Source organism: Phalacrocorax aristotelis, chromosome 1, assembly GCF_949628215.1.
Source record: "Phalacrocorax aristotelis chromosome 1, bGulAri2.1, whole genome shotgun sequence".
Classification (NCBI taxonomy): domain Eukaryota; kingdom Metazoa; phylum Chordata; class Aves; order Suliformes; family Phalacrocoracidae; genus Phalacrocorax; species Phalacrocorax aristotelis.
The window spans coordinates 2,065,107-2,081,125 of record NC_134276.1 but is presented as its reverse complement, the minus strand read 5'-3'; the positions used below and the strand labels follow the sequence as shown (position 1 = coordinate 2,081,125).

General features: G+C 56.3%; 2 protein-coding genes across 8 annotated transcripts in view; one reads left to right on the top strand and one right to left on the bottom strand.

Annotated features, from left to right (window-relative positions):
• FAM168A (family with sequence similarity 168 member A) overlaps nt 1-4,839 on the bottom strand; it is a 229,254-nt gene extending 224,415 nt beyond the window's left edge. For 4 of the 7 annotated variants that reach the window (XM_075109330.1, XM_075109830.1, XM_075109658.1 and 1 more), the window contains exon 1: nt 4,703-4,839. The gene's annotated coding sequence lies outside the window, so the exon portion shown is untranslated. Of the gene's footprint in view, nt 1-4,052; nt 4,072-4,702 lie in introns of those variants that run through there. The other 3 variants (XM_075109416.1, XM_075109910.1, XM_075109500.1) reach the window with 2 other exon arrangements.
• A 5,563-nt stretch (nt 4,840-10,402) lies between these two features.
• On the top strand, nt 10,403-16,019 carry PLEKHB1 (pleckstrin homology domain containing B1). Its single transcript, XM_075109111.1, has 7 exons — nt 10,403-10,471; nt 11,236-11,298; nt 11,769-11,921; nt 12,777-12,879; nt 13,721-13,760; nt 14,283-14,388; nt 14,468-16,019. Exons 2-7 carry the CDS (start codon nt 11,262-11,264, stop codon nt 14,602-14,604), a joined length of 576 nt encoding a protein of 191 aa, XP_074965212.1. The 5' UTR covers nt 10,403-10,471; nt 11,236-11,261; the 3' UTR covers nt 14,605-16,019.

The window sequence follows — 16,019 nt, the reverse complement described above, 5'->3', positions numbered from 1 at the left end:
CCGGATCTTCCCTGACTGGGATCTTAATTACAGGTCTGGGATTCACGCTTCAGACGCCCATCGCAAAGCATACCTGCCTCTCGATGAAAGAAAACCCTGAAAATGCACAATTCTTTCTGTTGCTACCGATTCAAACCATAGAAAACTAAGGGGAACTGCTGCAAGCCCTGTTCCCCGGGCAGAAGCACTGATTTTATTCTCTCCCCTCTGCCCAGCAGTGAACTTTCTCAAAACTTTAAAAAAAATAAAGCTAGACTGTCTTCTACATCTACGGCGCTTTGAAATCTGCATCGAAGCACAAAGGGAGTGCAGAATTACTGGTGGGCAGGTAGATAGCATGAGCACACCACCCTTACCTCCTCAAGAAATTGGGTTTACATGAATTTGCATAAAGAAATGTAGCACTGCCACTGATGTTTTCCTCTCCTGTTTAGTGATATCAATGTTTTAAAGACAAAAATAGGAACGGAACGATTCAGTCGAGTGGAAGGAGCAACAAGGTCACACAATTCACACACCTCTGGAGAACTGCATCCATTTGACTAGCAGGTAGTCGAGTCGCATGGAAATAATTCTTGAAAATTTATTCCCAGTTCTAAAAAGTGACAGATTAAGAGCCAATATTTTTTAATTCAAAGGGCCAAAAGACCGTCAACGAGCAAAAAAAATGGATAGGTGGATTTTATTTGTTGCCACTGAAACAAAAATCTTCATCTATTTATTGAAGAGATGCACGACGGCTCGCAAGAATCCAGTAACGTCAGATGGGACTGATCGATTCGCATTTGAAATCAGCAAAACAATGCTGTTTACGTGGTTTGCAAGAATGCTGTAGAATACAACAAAAACGCTCTTCTCATTCAATCATTTTGGATCAAATATTTCTATGGACTGAACATGATGACTTACGGATTTTAAGCAACGAAGTTGAGCCTAATTGATTAGAAAGATCATGCCACGTTAAGAAACGAAACCAAGGCAAATAGTTACGAACCTCTCCTTCGCAGCCGGCGAATTTCACCCGCAAATAACTCAAAGACGGCACTGTACAAAAATTAACTCATTTACACTTTGAAAGCGATGCAAAAGTCGCTCCTCCCCAAGCACGCTGGCTAATAACACAGCTCTCTAGGGGATACTTCAAATACTACTTTGTCGTACCAGCGCTGGGAGGAGGTTGGTGGGACATCGCACATCTCTTGCCTCGTGACAAGGGCCAGCCCGAGCACCTCCATGGCACGGGGAGACGGCACTCAGCCACCCACAGCCGCCCCAGGAAAAGCCAGCCGAGCGGAGCGCCATCCAGCCGCACGTCAGCGAGCGCGAGGGGAGCTAATTTGGGACCGAAATGCACAGTTAAGAACGCTGCGGTTTAAGGAGAGACTTTATGAATTGCAGAGGAAACAGAAAGTACACGGAGCACTTGTGCTGCGGAAAGGGAAATCAGGGGCCTCTGCAGATACAATCAAGCCCAAAAGGCATGACTGGAAGACAGATGAAGATCAGAATCCAGACTGAAGGAAAAAGTGAGCTTAGAAAGGAAGATATAAAAGTTGGATTTCCTTTCTGACAGCCTCATCAACTACTACCAACCACCTGACAGCTGGAAATCAGCAGAGAGTTCCTGGGTGGAAACAGGGAGGTTTCTGACTCCCAGAGGATACAGGTCTGAAACACTCCTCTGCCACAGGCAGCAGCAGAAAAACACCTGGGTTTAAAATAAGATTAAATTATGTTTAAGCCACAATTGCTGGCTTCCACAGCAGGTAGGACTTGGTGACCCAGGAACTCCATCCCAGCTGCGAACGTCCTGCTTCCCAGAAGAGGAGATCAGTGGCAACCTCCTGGTGGTCGCCTTTGAAAACTTACCAAAAGGGGACACTAACCTGGATTAAACACATGCTTCCCTTGCCTAAAGTGGCTGCACTGGCACCTACGTGTCCAAACTGAGGTGCACAAGCTCTTCCAGACAGATCAGATAATTAAATTTAGACTCAATTTAATTATCATTTTAATTATGCTTTCAGCTGAGGTGCTGAAGGCCTTTCGCAGGAATGCTGCTCAGAAGCATTTTCACTTGCCTGAGAAACGTTTTCGCGAGCACCGAGAGCAGCATCACCTTTCTCTCCCGTTTTTCCCCGTCACCCCTGTGTGGGTTACTGACACGGGGGAGCATGCAAACTTCACTGCAAAGAGGGGGTTTCAAAATCCCTAAATAGTTCACCTACTGCAATGCAGACTTACCGTTGAATTCAACAGATGAGTATCACCCAAGATCAGAAAGGATCTCTACAATATGTTCTCCCCAAATGACCGTATGCCCCAGTTATTTCACATGGATTTTGACACGATGCTGGTGTATCATTTAGGTTTCTCACTCCAAGCCAGATTTCCCATTACTGAACAAATTTAACACACCTTCACGGCACCCAGTCCACGAAGCATTTTGTTTCCAATCCCTTTGTTCCAAAGGAGAAAGGTTATATATCTACCATGCCAAAAAAAAAAAAGCATGTCTTTACTAACAGCCAGGAATTTTCATCAACCAAAGAGTATACAAAAACCCTCATACATCTGGACAACAATATCTGAAATACTCAGCACACATGCATTAAAATGAAAGCCCACTATAAGCACATCATTTGGGGGAGAGAAACCCCTTCTGAGAAATGTAAACATTTACTTTGGTAAAAAACAAGTTGAGATGTGTAACTAGGTAAGTTGATGTTTGTAACTTCCAGGACAAAAGTTAATCAGATTTAATACCTGTTTCAGCCAAAAAACTACATTGCTCACTTCTGTCAGCCCTCTTAATGACTCCATACATCTATCAAGAACAAATATTCAGAGCATAGCTGTTGCTTGAAGGTTTTTTTATGTACTCAACCATAAAGGTCAAGAGAATCCATGAAACAGTTAAAAATCAAAATCAGAAAGAACTAAAAAAAAAAAAAAGCATTTTGCCTCCTACTACTAATTTCCTTTTTCTTTACATTGCTCAACGTCGCTCCTCAATTTGAGTTCTAATCAACAACCACTTCACAGTTAACATTTCATGAAATAATGCGGTTGATGCAATCAAGTCCAGCAAAATGTTTCCCTAAAGATGTTTCCATCATTCACATTCCTTTAAAAAAATAAAAAAAATAAAAAAAAAGCTCTAGCTTCCTCCATCGCTATTTAGCAGCAAGAATAAACACACCACTGCATCTTAAATCATATTTTGATTAAAACATAAATAGAATCACTTGGGGTTTCTTTCTGGTTAGTACAACATGCCTTTGTCCGGGAGAGAGAGAAAAAAAAAAAACCTCAACCTGCTCATTTTTCTACATTTGACAGTATTCAGCACTAAATAAATGCCTTTTGAATGAAATTCAGCCTATGGAAATACAAGCCATAACCTGAAAGCTTATCATCGTGATGTGCAGGGGGAGAAAGGGGGGGGAAAAATCCCCCCAAAAATCCAGCATGGTACAAAACCTTTCCTTGATAATATTTATTTCATTTCTGTATGTCAAGGCTCCTCTGATTTCTATAAAGGACCGAAGCTAAGCACCTTTTTGGCATTATTAACCTACAACATAGCGTTGGACTTCATCGCCCTGAAAACCATGGTGTAACAAAGTCTTCAAGCAATTATTACCACCCCCCCCAAAAAAAAAACCAAAATCACCCCTTTCACGAAAATGAACAGAAAATACTATTTTAGAGAGAGAGAAAAATAACGCCACCTTACATTTCACAACCTTGCGCTCTCCGCTCTCGGGCTACGGACGTTGCACCGCTGACATCCCCCCTCTCAGCAAACCCGGACCATTTTTAATTTTAATGGGGAGCGGGATGGTGGCGACGGCTGCCAACTCGGCCCTTCCCATCCCATGAAGTTGCTGGCGGGCTCGTTAATATTCCCCGTATCGCTCCCGCCGTCGTCGTCCCCACGTGCCCCTCTCGATATTTGCAGTGGGAATGCCGCGAAGCGGCGGCATCCCCCCACCTCCCCACCTCTGGGGTGCACCCACACACACCCCCCCCCCCCCAAAACCCCTCACCGGTATCTCCGGAGACTTGAGGGTTGGACATGCAAAAGAAAAATCACCCGTGAGCCCCGTCGCTCTGTTTCCCTTCTTGGTGCACGAAGAGATGGTGAAACTTGGCTTCGACCTGGCGGTGGTGGCTCCTCAGCGGGACCCCCGCGCCCCGAAAGGCGGCGGGTGAGGGGAACCCAGGCTCCCCGCGTTGTCCCCCCACGCCCAAACCTGGGGGTATCGAACCCACTCGCTATTTTGCGTGGGGATGAAGGCAAAGCCTGCCACCAGGGCTGGGGGGGGGGGCGGACGACACACAAGAGGCGGGCGGGGGGGGGGCACAACAGGCGGGGGGGGGGGGGCACAACAGGCGGTGGGGTCCGGTCGCGCCCTCCCCAGGGCGGCGGTCTCCCCTTCCCGCCCGTTCAGGCTTCCCCCACGCGTGACCCTCACGCCGAGGGAGCCACGCAAAGCCCGGTGCTGAGGGGATGCTCCCCCCCCACGTTCCCCCCGGCCTTGTCCCCTCCGGGGTGGGGGGGGGCTTCGCCGCCAAACCCCCCCCACCTCCCCCGCGGTCCCCTCACCCCCCCACCGCCGCTGTCACCCTCCGCCTCACCGCCCCCCCCCCAACCCCCCCGCGTCGCCCCTCGGGGGTCCCGTCCCCCCTCCCTCACCTGCGGCTGCTCGGGCGGCGGCGGCGTCCCCTGTGCCGGTGCGGCGGCGGCGGCAGCGCTCTCCCCCTCCTCCCGCTGCTCGGCGGCTCCTGCCTCTGCCCGCACCGCCAGCCGGGGGGGGGAGGGGGCGGCGGCGGCGGCGGCGGCGGGGGGGGAGGGGGGGGTACCACCAGCGGGACCGTTACAGGCACGGAGAGAACTACCGCTCCCGGCATGCCCCGCGCCTCCCCGCCGCGGCCCAGCGCCGGCCGGCCGCCGCGGGGCACGCTGGGTAATGTAGTCCGCAAGGCGGGCGCAGAGGGAGACTGGGCCCCGGCGTCCGCGCTGCCTGCTGGGAGTTGTAGTCCTCCCCCCCTCGGGGAGCGGGGCATGCTGGGAGGTGTAGTTCGGCGGGGCCTGGCGGGAGGTGTAGTCCCGGCGGGCTGAGGGGAGGACGCGGGATCCCGCACCCCGGGCCCGGTGAGGCGGCGACCCGCGGGTCCCCGGGGCCTGGGGCCGGTGCCGGGAGGTGGCCAACGGCGAGTGCGGGGCCACCGGCCTGCAGCAGCCGGGCCCGCGGCGGGGTAGGAGGGGAGAGCCCCGGGGCCCGGCCTTGTCCCCCACGCCCCTCTCCTCACACCCCTCGCCCCCTGCCCCGCCAGCAGCACGTTCTGCTGCCGCTGTGTGTCCCCAAAACCCCCCGTGCTCCCCCCTCCGGCGCTGGCAGCAGCGGGGCACAGACCCCGGCATCACCCATGGGGAAGCCAAAACCCTTTCCCTCAATATCTAGGGAAGGGGGCTGCTGGGCCCCCACAGCCCGGGAAGGGGGAAAAGGCCCTTCTCCAGCAACGCAAATGGGCGCTTTTTAATTTTCCATGAAAAATTCACACAAAACATTTTAGGAGGGACACACGGCTGCGAGGTGGGTGCAAACTCATCAACTTAGATCAGCAGCCCTGTTTTAGGGTGGGAAAGGATGGTTTTGGGAAAGTCCTGGTGTCTGGGAGGTAGGGAGTTAATTTCTAGGGGTCTTCGCCCAGGGACTGACACCAACAGGGGCGCGTCCCCACATCCCCTCCTTCCTCCCTCCCAACTCATTGCTGTTTGGAGTATTTTGCTTTTCATGAAGATTCTTACTGGTGATACTGTTTCCCGAGCAATCGGCATCAAACCACCCCCTGGGGAATCATAGAATCACAGAAGGGTTTGGGTGGGAAGGGACCTTTCAAGCTCATCCAGTCCAACCACCTGCCATGGGCAGGGACATCCCCAACTCGATCAGGTCACTCAGAGCCCCGTCCAGCCTCACCAGGGATGTGCCCAGGGATGGGGCATCGACCACCTCTCGGGGCAACCTGGGCCAGTGTCTCATCACCCTCAGAGTAAAGCATTTCTTCCTTCTATCCAGTCTGAATCTCCCCTCCTTTAGTTTAAAACCATCCCCCCTTGGCCTGTCACAGCAGGCCTTGCTAAAGAGGTCGCCCCCACCCTTCCCACAGCCCCCCTTTAAGCCCTGGGAGGCCGCAATAAGGTCTCCCCGCAGCCTTCTCCTCCCCAGGCTGAACAACCCCAGCTCTCCCAGCCCGGCCTCGCAGCAGGGGGGCTCCAGCCCCCGGAGCATTTCTGTGCCCCCTCTGGCCCCGCTCCAGCAGCCCCGTGTCTGTCCCGTGCTGAGGAGCCCCGAGCTGGAGGCGGCGCTGCAGGGGGGTCTCCCAGAGCGGGGCAGGGGGGCAGCACCCCCTCCCTCACCCTGCTGCCCGCGCTGCTGGGGATGCAGCCCAGGGCACGGGTGGGGGTCTGGGCTGCGAGCGCACGTTGCCGGCTCGTGTCCAGCTTTTCACCCCCAGCACCCCCAAGCCCTTCTCGGCAGGGCTGCCCTCCATCCCCCATCCCCCAGCCTGTGTGGGTACCGGGGGTGGCCCCGGCCCAGGGGCAGGACCTTGCACTTGGCCTTGCTGAACCTCATGGGGCTCTCCCAGGCCCCCCTCTCCAGCCTGCCCAGGTCTCTCTGGATGACACCTCGTCCTTCTGGCACGTTAACGGCACCGCTCAGCTTGGTGTCATGTGCAGACCTGCTGAGGGCACACTCGATCCCACTCTCTGTATCATTGATGAAGATATTAAACAGCACTGGTCCCAGTACAGACCCCTGAGGGACACCACTCATCACCGGTCTCCATCTGGATGTCGAGCCATTGACCACAACCCTCTAGATTCAGCCATCCAGCCAATTCCTTACCCACCAAACAGTCTGTCCATGAAATCTGGAACTGGAGAATCGGGACGGGGGTGTCCCGGTGGTGGCAAGGGTCGCACCCGTGCTGCTCGCTTCAGTTTCTCCCCCCTTGGATAGGCTGGGACGGGGGGTGGGGAGGGGGACGAGGAGGTGGTTTCGTGAAAACCACGTCAAAAAAAAGATTTCTCCTTACATGTTTCTCCCGCAGGGTGGAGGATGCTGGCGGCACCGATGGGATGTGCTCGGCCACAGCAACACCCGATGTTGTACAGTAAAAGGAGCCTCCTGGGGGGTATTTAACAGCCCACAGCGGGGGTTTATCCCCCCTGCAAACCTCATACCTACCCACCCCAATAGCAGGTGGGTGGTAGTAAGAGAGCAAACATTGGGGTGTCCTCACCTGCAGCTCTCATAGAATCATAGCACCATTAAGGTTGGAAAAGGCCTCTCGGACCATCAAGTCCAGCCCCCAACCCAACACCCCCAGGCCTCCTAAACCATGGCCCCAAGTCCCACGGCTACACGGTGGTTGAACCCCGCCAGGGACGGTGACTCCCCCACCTCTCTGGGCAGCCTGTGCCAGGGCCTGACCGCTCTGGCAGGGAAGGCATTTTCCCTCACATCCAACCTAAACCTCCTCTTGGTGTCACCTGCAAACTTACTGAGGGCGCCCTCGATCCCCTCATCCAGATCATGGATAAAGATAAAACTCCCCATGTTCAAGCATGGGCACAGGGGGTCCAAACCCCCAGAGCTTCTGCCCGTCTGCCTCCACAGCAGGACATGGGGGAGACCCACCGGGGGGTGACGCTGGTTTCCTACAGCACAGGAGACACGGGAAGAGTTTCAAAAATCCTTTGTTTCATGCCCACAACCCAAAGCTTTGGCTAGGACGGGGGAGATCGCCGCCGGGCGCTGAGCCGCTGCTCTGTGACAGCTTCTTGCTGTGACAACCCCCCTGGGTGAGACACCGACAGAGCCCAGCTGGAGGAAGAACAAACTGGGAGTTTCAAATTCCATCTCTTTCACTGAGCAGCACCCAATTACTATGGAAAACAAGGGGAAATCCATGAGTTTGCTCCGCTGGGCGAGGGGCCGAGGCTGTTCCCACGTTACAGCCTCTCCCTTCTTCCACCTGCGCAGCTTTGCTGGATGATAATAACCTCCCGGCTCCTCGTGTCACCGTTTCCACCCAGCGTGCCCCAAATGCATTGCATTTAGCCACCACCGCCCCCCCCAAAAAAACCCAGTTTGCAAAAAACAAATCAACCAAGCCCCCAAAATGCTGTGCCAGCATTATTTTCTTCCCCAGAGGGAAACAGAGCGATTTGGGGATGTTTTAATGGTGCCATGTTCGGTTTGCCGTCGCCAGCACCTGCCATTTCAGCCCGTCCATCACAAACGCGTGATTTGCTCCCTGTGGGGTTGATTTCTGCTTTCTTTATTATTTTGTGGTTGCTGTTTCCCTCCTCTCCTTCTCGGAATAAACTCAATGTCTTCTCTAATCCAGCCGAGTGGGCGCCGCGGCCGAGCAGAACCCGTTAGCGCAGCGCGATGGACTGTTCAACCCTGTGAAAATCTGCCACCATTTTATATAGACCACCTATTTATTTCACTCGGTGACGTGTCCTTTTGCCACCGAGGAGACAAATTATTCAGGTCCTGTGGCAGCGCTCACGATAATGCGGCGGAAAATCGTTGAGAACCATTTATACCGAACTGTGGCGTACATCTACCTACAGCGGGGCAGCCGGTGGAGAGCCCAGAGTAAATCCAAATTTCAGCCCAAACCCCTTCCTAAGGGAACATTTTTTTTTATCAGTTCATTGCAGAACAAAGCATCAGGCCCAGCCCCTGATTTCTAAATGTGCGTATCTCAAATAGTTACCGCGACCGGGATGTTTTGCGGCCCGATAACCAGCGCAGAGGGCTGTGCGGGGCTGCGCATGGGCGCCCCGGTCGATGGCGCGATCGCAGTTTAACTCCTCTGCAATCAACCTGTGCGCTGCTGGATTAATTTAATTCCTTCTGCTGCTCGCCACGGCCAAGCCAGCGCTGGAGGGAGGGGAAAGGGCTTTACGTTGAAAAGCCTGCTGGAATAGATGAGGGGTTTTTTGCATTCAGGGCTGCCAGATGCTTAATAAACTTCTTTATTATCAGCCCAGCCTTGACTATAAATAACCTGACTTGTATTTTAAGCCGCGTAAAGCCAGCCAGCCGCCGGGGATTGTGCTCCCTGGGCCCAACCGCTTCAACCACGCGTGTGGAGCCGTAGGAGAAGTCCTATTTCCTTCCCCGGGTGGCAAAAAACGGCTTTGGGAGAGGCTCTGGGCTCCCACCGCGGGCTCCTCTCGCTAGAGACGCCTCCCTGCTCACACACAAGTCCTGCTGCGGCGGGTAACACCTGCACGTCTGCCCGGGCACGCCCCACGCATGTCTATGGGGAGATAGATGCTAAAAAGACATGGCAGTTCCCTGCTAACCCTTGCTTTGTGGGAGGAGGGGAGCAGATAAGAGTGGGGTTGGGTGATTCTTAGCTCTTGATCTCCCCAAATAATTCAGTCTCCTATTTTCCACGATTTCCAAACCTGCCCGGCAGAAGCCGGACGCCAAGGACCGGGCGCAGGGATGCATCCCGAGCTCTCCTCCGCTCCTAACCCCCAGGTTTCTTTTTGCTCCCAACAGGTTTGCAAAGCCTCGGCTGTCTCGAGTGGCGACAACTCCAGAAGCTTTGCCAACCCTGCAGCCTTTGAGCACCTGCGGCTCGAGCCCGTCTCTCTCCAGAGTCGGTGACAGTTTTGCTCTTAACTCCAGCAGGAACCAGGTCAGACCTTGATTTTAACCCAGAAATTCAGTTCAGCCGAGAACTCAGGTGCTTAAAATGTGGGTTGCTCCCGATTTATGCTCCTGCCAGCGGTGCTTGCTCCGGCAAGATCCCACTGCGGTAACAAACACCTCCTCAGACCTGTTCCCAGCGTGGGAGGAGGGTCCTGCATCCCCACAGCATCCCAGCTCCGGTTCCACCACTGCGTGGGGCAGGAGACCCCCAGGCATGGCTTTGGGGCTCCCGTTTGGGCTGAGCCCTCCCGAGGGCACCGACGCCTCTGCCACCAACACAGGGGTTATTTACGGCTCCCCTAATCCCAGTCTGGACCCCCTCGATCGCCCGGCTTCTCCCAACTGTGCAGCTGCTCCGTCTCCCGAGGAAAAAGGGGGTTTTGGGTAGAAAATGGGGTTCGGAGCTGCTCCATCCCATCTCCTCGGTGATCGGTGGCTGGATCAACCACAGGCATCACCGGTGGAATCAGCCCAGGAGCATCCCAGCTGTGCCAGCACCGGCCACCTACTTGGCTTTTTGGGGATAAATCGCTAAAAAGCGGTATTTTCCCCTCTGGCCGGTACCTACGGATGCTCCTACCCAGCCCTGCCTGCTCCTGCCAGTACCGGACTACAGCTCCCGGCGAGCCGTGCGGGCAGGCAGGGCCGGGCAGGGCCGGCAGCGGGAGCGGAGCGCAGCCCGCAGCGGGGACCCACCGCACCGCCGCCTCCTCCCGGTGAGGGATGCGGGGGGCTCCGGGCTGCAGCCGGGGGGCTGCGGGGGAGTGGGGGTACAGCGGGGTTCTAGGGACCCAGGGGGTGTGACTTTGGATGGATGTGGGTACCGGGGGGATGCGAGTACCTGGGGATTCGGGCACTGGGTAACGCGGGTACCGAGGTGCGGAGGTGTTGGGGGGAAGGATCTGTGCCTCGGCGTAACCCCAGACCACGAAAGGACCCAGCCAGGCGGGTCCTGGGGCGCTGCGCCCCCATCATCAGGGCGCTGGGGTCGCGGGGTGATGGGCAGTTTGGGGGGGGCTGTGGCTGGGGAATTGCACCTGCCTGGCCCCGGGGTGGTGGCTTTGCTCGGGGACCCGGGGAGCGATGACTTCATGGCCTTGTTAAGGACTGATTTCCATCCAAGCAGGGAAAACAAACCAGCGTGGCTGTTGTTTGCCGTGGAAAGTTACCGGGGCCGTGGGGAGTCAGTGCCTGTTTTCACACAGGGCCCGGATTTCTCTGCTTACCTCCACGGGATGATAATCCCTAAATCCCAATGAGATTAAAGGCAGAAAGAAAGGTGGTGGGAGTTCCTCCTCCCTGCCTTCACCATGATTCCCCGCCGATGAAACCCCACGTCTGCCTAACCCCGATTAACCCTCATCCCCCCCCAAAAAAAGGGGGAAAAGAGGGTGAATCCCCGTCCTGCTCCGCTCCCAGAGCTGCAGGACAGGTGAGGTGGGAGCTGCTATTTTAACCCCGTTATTTTTCCCCATGCCAGAAGGTCCGGAAACCGCTCCCGCAGCCATGGCGCTGGTGAAGAGCGGCTGGCTTTGGCGGCAGAGTAAGTACAACCCTTGAGCTGCCCAGGCTGGGAGCCCCATCCCAAAAAAATAAAACCTGGAGATATTTTGGCTACGGGATGGTGGGAGGTGGCGTGGGGGAGGCTGGGCCCCGACCCGGGCGGATTATTAATCCATGGCAGCGAGGAAATCGCAGCTCAGCCGCTCGTGGATTTACGTAAGAGGAGAGAGGGGCCTTCTGCCACAAAAACAGACGCGCGGCTCCGCGTCCGGGGCTGGACCCGGTCCCGTGCGCACAGCAGGGCGGCACCAAAGGTGCCCTGATGGCTTTTTGGCAGTTCTTTTTAATTTAAAGCCACCTGGTCATGCTGCCCCAGATGCTCCTGGCAGGCATGGGCGCCCTGCGGGCTGCAGCAGCTCTTGCAGGGGGTGGGGGGGGTGGTCTCGTCAGCGCTGCGGCCCTATCCCACCAGGCTCCCTGGGGTCCTTCACCTCCTCCCCCTCCCCGCAGGCTCCATCCTGCGCCGCTGGAAGAGAAACTGGTTCGTCCTCTACCTGGACGGCAGCTTGGTTTACTACCACGATGAGACACAGCGCGACATGGAGGGCCGGATCCACGTCAAATACAGCTGCCGGGACGTGAGGACCGGCCGCGAGTGTGGAGGTGAGCAAAGCCTCGCATCCCCGTCCCTCTGGGGGGCTGCATCCCCTTTAATTGATGCTCTGCAGGTCTGAAACATGCTCTTGCCCGCCCAGAACACCCCCAAAAATACCCAGGCTGCTTAATTCACCCCTTTCCAGCTCCCAGCCAACGCCAGGCCATCCACCAGCTGCACGTTGCGTCTTCTGTTGCTTTTCCACACGGGGAAGGAGAAACTTCTCCTGGTTTGTGCTGGTTCAAAACACGATCCCACAGCCCTGACTCATCCCTCGCTGTCTCGCACAAACAAGGAGAACAAAGCAGCGCTCGGCTCGGCCCCGGCAGCCCACGGCCGCTGCACAAAGCGCCTTTCTTGGGCCGCGAGTAGCGGCGGCGGGAGCGAGAAGGCAAAGGTTTCTCCTCAGAGGGTCCCACCGAGCTTTGAGCTGGTGGAAGGGGCACGTGTCAAACGAGTCCTCGTGGATTTAAGACTTTGTTCTTGCTCACAATCCAACCCCGGCGCTTCGACAAAATTCGGGTGCCTGCTGCAATCCAGCAGATTCAGAGCGAACGCAGCTCGGCCGAGATTTTTGGCAATATTCTGCCACGGGGGTGGAAGCTTCTGCGCGTCGGCTCTTCGCTCGCATCAGCTTTTAACCTTTGAGACCCCGACCGTACCTTGCGAACAGAGACTGAGCCGAAATTAAACCCAAATTGCGAGCCCGGCCTCCCACAGCTTTTTAATGGCTGCATCCATTAGCGCTGGTGCCGGAGGTAACTCGGAGGCCGACCCTCTCCCGAAAGGCTCCATGGGCAGACAGGGAGGGTCTCCGGGGCACCTCCGTTGCTGAGGCTGGGTCCTGTCCCTTCCCTTCCCAGACGTGCAGCCGCCCGAGGGGAAGAGCCGCGACTGCCTGCTGACCGTCGTGCTGCGGGACGGCTCCAAGACGACGCTGTGCGCCGAGAGCGAGGACGACGCCGTGTAAGCTGAAATCCCGCCGCCGCGGCACCAAAATCCCCTCAGCCGCTTCTTCATCCCAATTATCCGAGCCTGGGCCGTGCCAGAGCCCCATCCCACCCCCACCCCTGGCTAAACCCCCCTTGTTTCCTCACACACCCGCGTTCGCCCGCGGGGTGATAGGTGCAGGGGGGGATTTGGGTTTCCCGCTCAATAATGCGGAGCCAAAAGCAGCCATTTTTAAGCGGGCCAGGGGTTCCCCTCCTGGATCAGAAATCACCTCTTGGCCTGACCGAGGATCACCAGGGAAGGGTTTTCATCGGTATTTGGTGATAAACAGTATGAAAGCAAAGTCTTTACTGGCTTAAGGCCAGGCCCAGCAGGAGGAAATACCCACTTTTAGCACCATTCCCCTTCTATTTATTCCTATAAAAAATAAGGATATTTTTCCAAAAATTGAATTTTAATAATAATTTTAAAAATTTATAAAAAAGTGGAAAGCCTTCAGCTGAGCTTGAATGGAGGAAGACGTTCAGCTGTGGCCAAGCCGAACTTGATCAACTGAGCTCGACCCCGGCTGAATGGAAATTCATCCATTACCCACTTTCCCCCCCCAAATTTAGACACCATTTTCCCGCCTCCCCCCTTGTTTCAGCCAGGGCCATTCCCAGGTAGAGGGTTTAGCCTTGAGGCCATCCCTGTGGCGTCGGGTACCTCCCAGCCCAGGGCTGGCTAACAGGGAATTAAAAATTCCAGGTCACCGCGTGTGCCCGGCTGAGCCGCTGCCCAGGCAGGTCCCCCCACAGGGACAATTCTGACCCCCCCAAGCACACCCCAAAACCAGGTCCCTCTCTTTTGTTTGCAGTGCTTGGAAGATGGCCGTGCTGGAGGCTAAATCCACCCCGGTGAGGCTTCGTCCCCCAAAAGAGGGGCACCGTCCCGGCACGGGCTTCGGGTGGGGGTTGGCCAGGGTGGCCCCACAAGGTCGGGGTGGCCCCCCGAGACCCCTGCACCCATCAGGCAGCCTCAGGCCACAGGGGTTGAAGCCCCTGGAGCCAGGCGCGGAAGAAGGTGGAGGAGCGTTAGTGACAGAGCAGTCCGCTCGTGGTGCCGCCGCGAGGGAAGGTGGCAGAGCCGAGGGTGACCCCGTTCAGTGGCAGTTAAGGGGAAGGCCGGCAGAGTTAAGGTGATAGGACGCAGTTTAGGTGACAGGAAGGGCAGAGTTTAAGATGATGGGGGACAGTTTAAGATGACCTGAGCACAGGTAGGTGAGGCAGGTGCTTGAGCAAAGGCTGCCCCCGACGTTTCAGACACTCCTGGCCGTGCTGGCAGCCGTGCCAGGGAACCCAAGCGATTCAGGGCCCCATCACACACGGGGGACACTGAGGCATGGCACCGGCCTCACGCTGCGCTCCCGCCGCTCCCAGGTGCACGTCTACGACCCCTACGACGACGACTACTACCAGACGGTGCCCCTCAACTCCCACCAGGCCGCCTACATCAGCTCCGGCCACTACGGCCACCAGTACGGAGGTGGGTGGCCCCATCCGGTGGCACAGGGGTGTCGGCGGGATATCCCCCAGCTCACCCCTCTTTTTTTTTTGCCTTGCAGCTCCCGGGGTGACCCACGTCATCGTGCGGGAGGATCCCTACCGCGTCTCTGGGGACCAGATGGCTTTGGGGCTGCTGGCGGGCGCCGCCACGGGCGCTGCCCTGGGCTCCTTCATGTGGATGCCGTGCTGGTTTTAGCAGCCCCGTGCTCTCCTCCTGGGGGATGCGGCCCCCCCAAGCTGGGTCGCAGCCCCCTGACACTGCCCCCTTTGCCTCCCCAGCCTCGTTTAACTCATCCCTGGCTTTGTACGCGCCTTGAGCCACCCTCGGCCTCCCGAAAACAGCCTGCTTGGCACCCTTCACCCTGGGGACAGAGGTCCAGCCCCAAACCCACCCCACATCCTCCACCCAGCTCCAGCTTTTGCACTGAATAACCCCCATGTGCTTCAGAGACACCCAAAACCCACCCCAAAACCCCACAGCATCCGATTCCCATCCAGAAAGGGCCTGGGGAGCTGCCGGGGCTGTCGGCGGAGGGGAGGGCACAATGGCCCAGCCCCAAAACCCAGCTCAATTTCTCACCCCAAATCTCTGCAGGGAAGCGGCTGCAGAAATACCTGGGTTTTTGGACAGAGGGGGAGAGCAGGTGCTGCTCCAAAGAGCTGTTCTGGGGAGATGGCTGAGGTTTTCTCACAGCCCTGGCTTTGAAGGCCGCAGCACAGCCACTTTGTAAGGGCTTTTTTGGGATGAGGCTCCAGCACCAGAGCAAATGCCGACAGAGAAGCAAACCCAGAGATGCTCGAGAGGCAAGTTACGTTGAAGATTAAGGGGGCTGAAAAACTCTGCAGAAATTCCACCCCCTCCCAGCCTCGCACCGGTCCCCTGGGCCTGGGCCAGCCGGAGAAACAGTGTGAAACCCCCTGGGAATTAGGGCTAAACCCCTGGGAATTGGGGCTCGGAAGAGCCCTGGGAATATCAACAGCTTCCCCAGCCAAGCGGCAGGGGGAGGGAGGGACAGGCAGCACCTTGAGTTTCACCCTGATTTTTTGGGGGAAAGGGGAGGAATCAGCTGGGGACAAGGGCAGCTCTCCCTGGGGAGCGGGGATCCTTTCTGGCAGCCAAGCCGGCATCTTCGAAGCAGGGATTCGGGTTTGGGGCGGTTGGTCCCTTTGGGTGGCCCCAAGGCCAGGCAACAAGGGGCAGCTCACCTTTTTGGGCAGCACAAGGCAGGCGTTGAGGGAAGGGGGAGAGGCACAGCTGCCGAGCATCGCCCTTAGAGGCACGATTTTATCCTGGAGAAACCATCAATATTAAACAAATTCAGGAATTACAAATAAAAAGCACAGCTAGATTAAAAAAAAAAAACCACCAAACCCCAGTGACACCAGCGCCCCAGACCGCTCTTGCCATTAAAGCCCTGGTCAGTTCATCCCTGTGCCTGATGGGGGATCGGGATGACCTAAAACACCATCCTCATCCTCCCCCAGCCTCCATTGCATCCCTGCTGCTGCAAACCCGCTCCCGTCAACCGCATCGATTTTTGGAGAGGAAAGAAAAAAAAGAAAAGAAAAAGAAAGAGCTATCCGCAGTCTAATAAAGGCAGCAAAAAATGA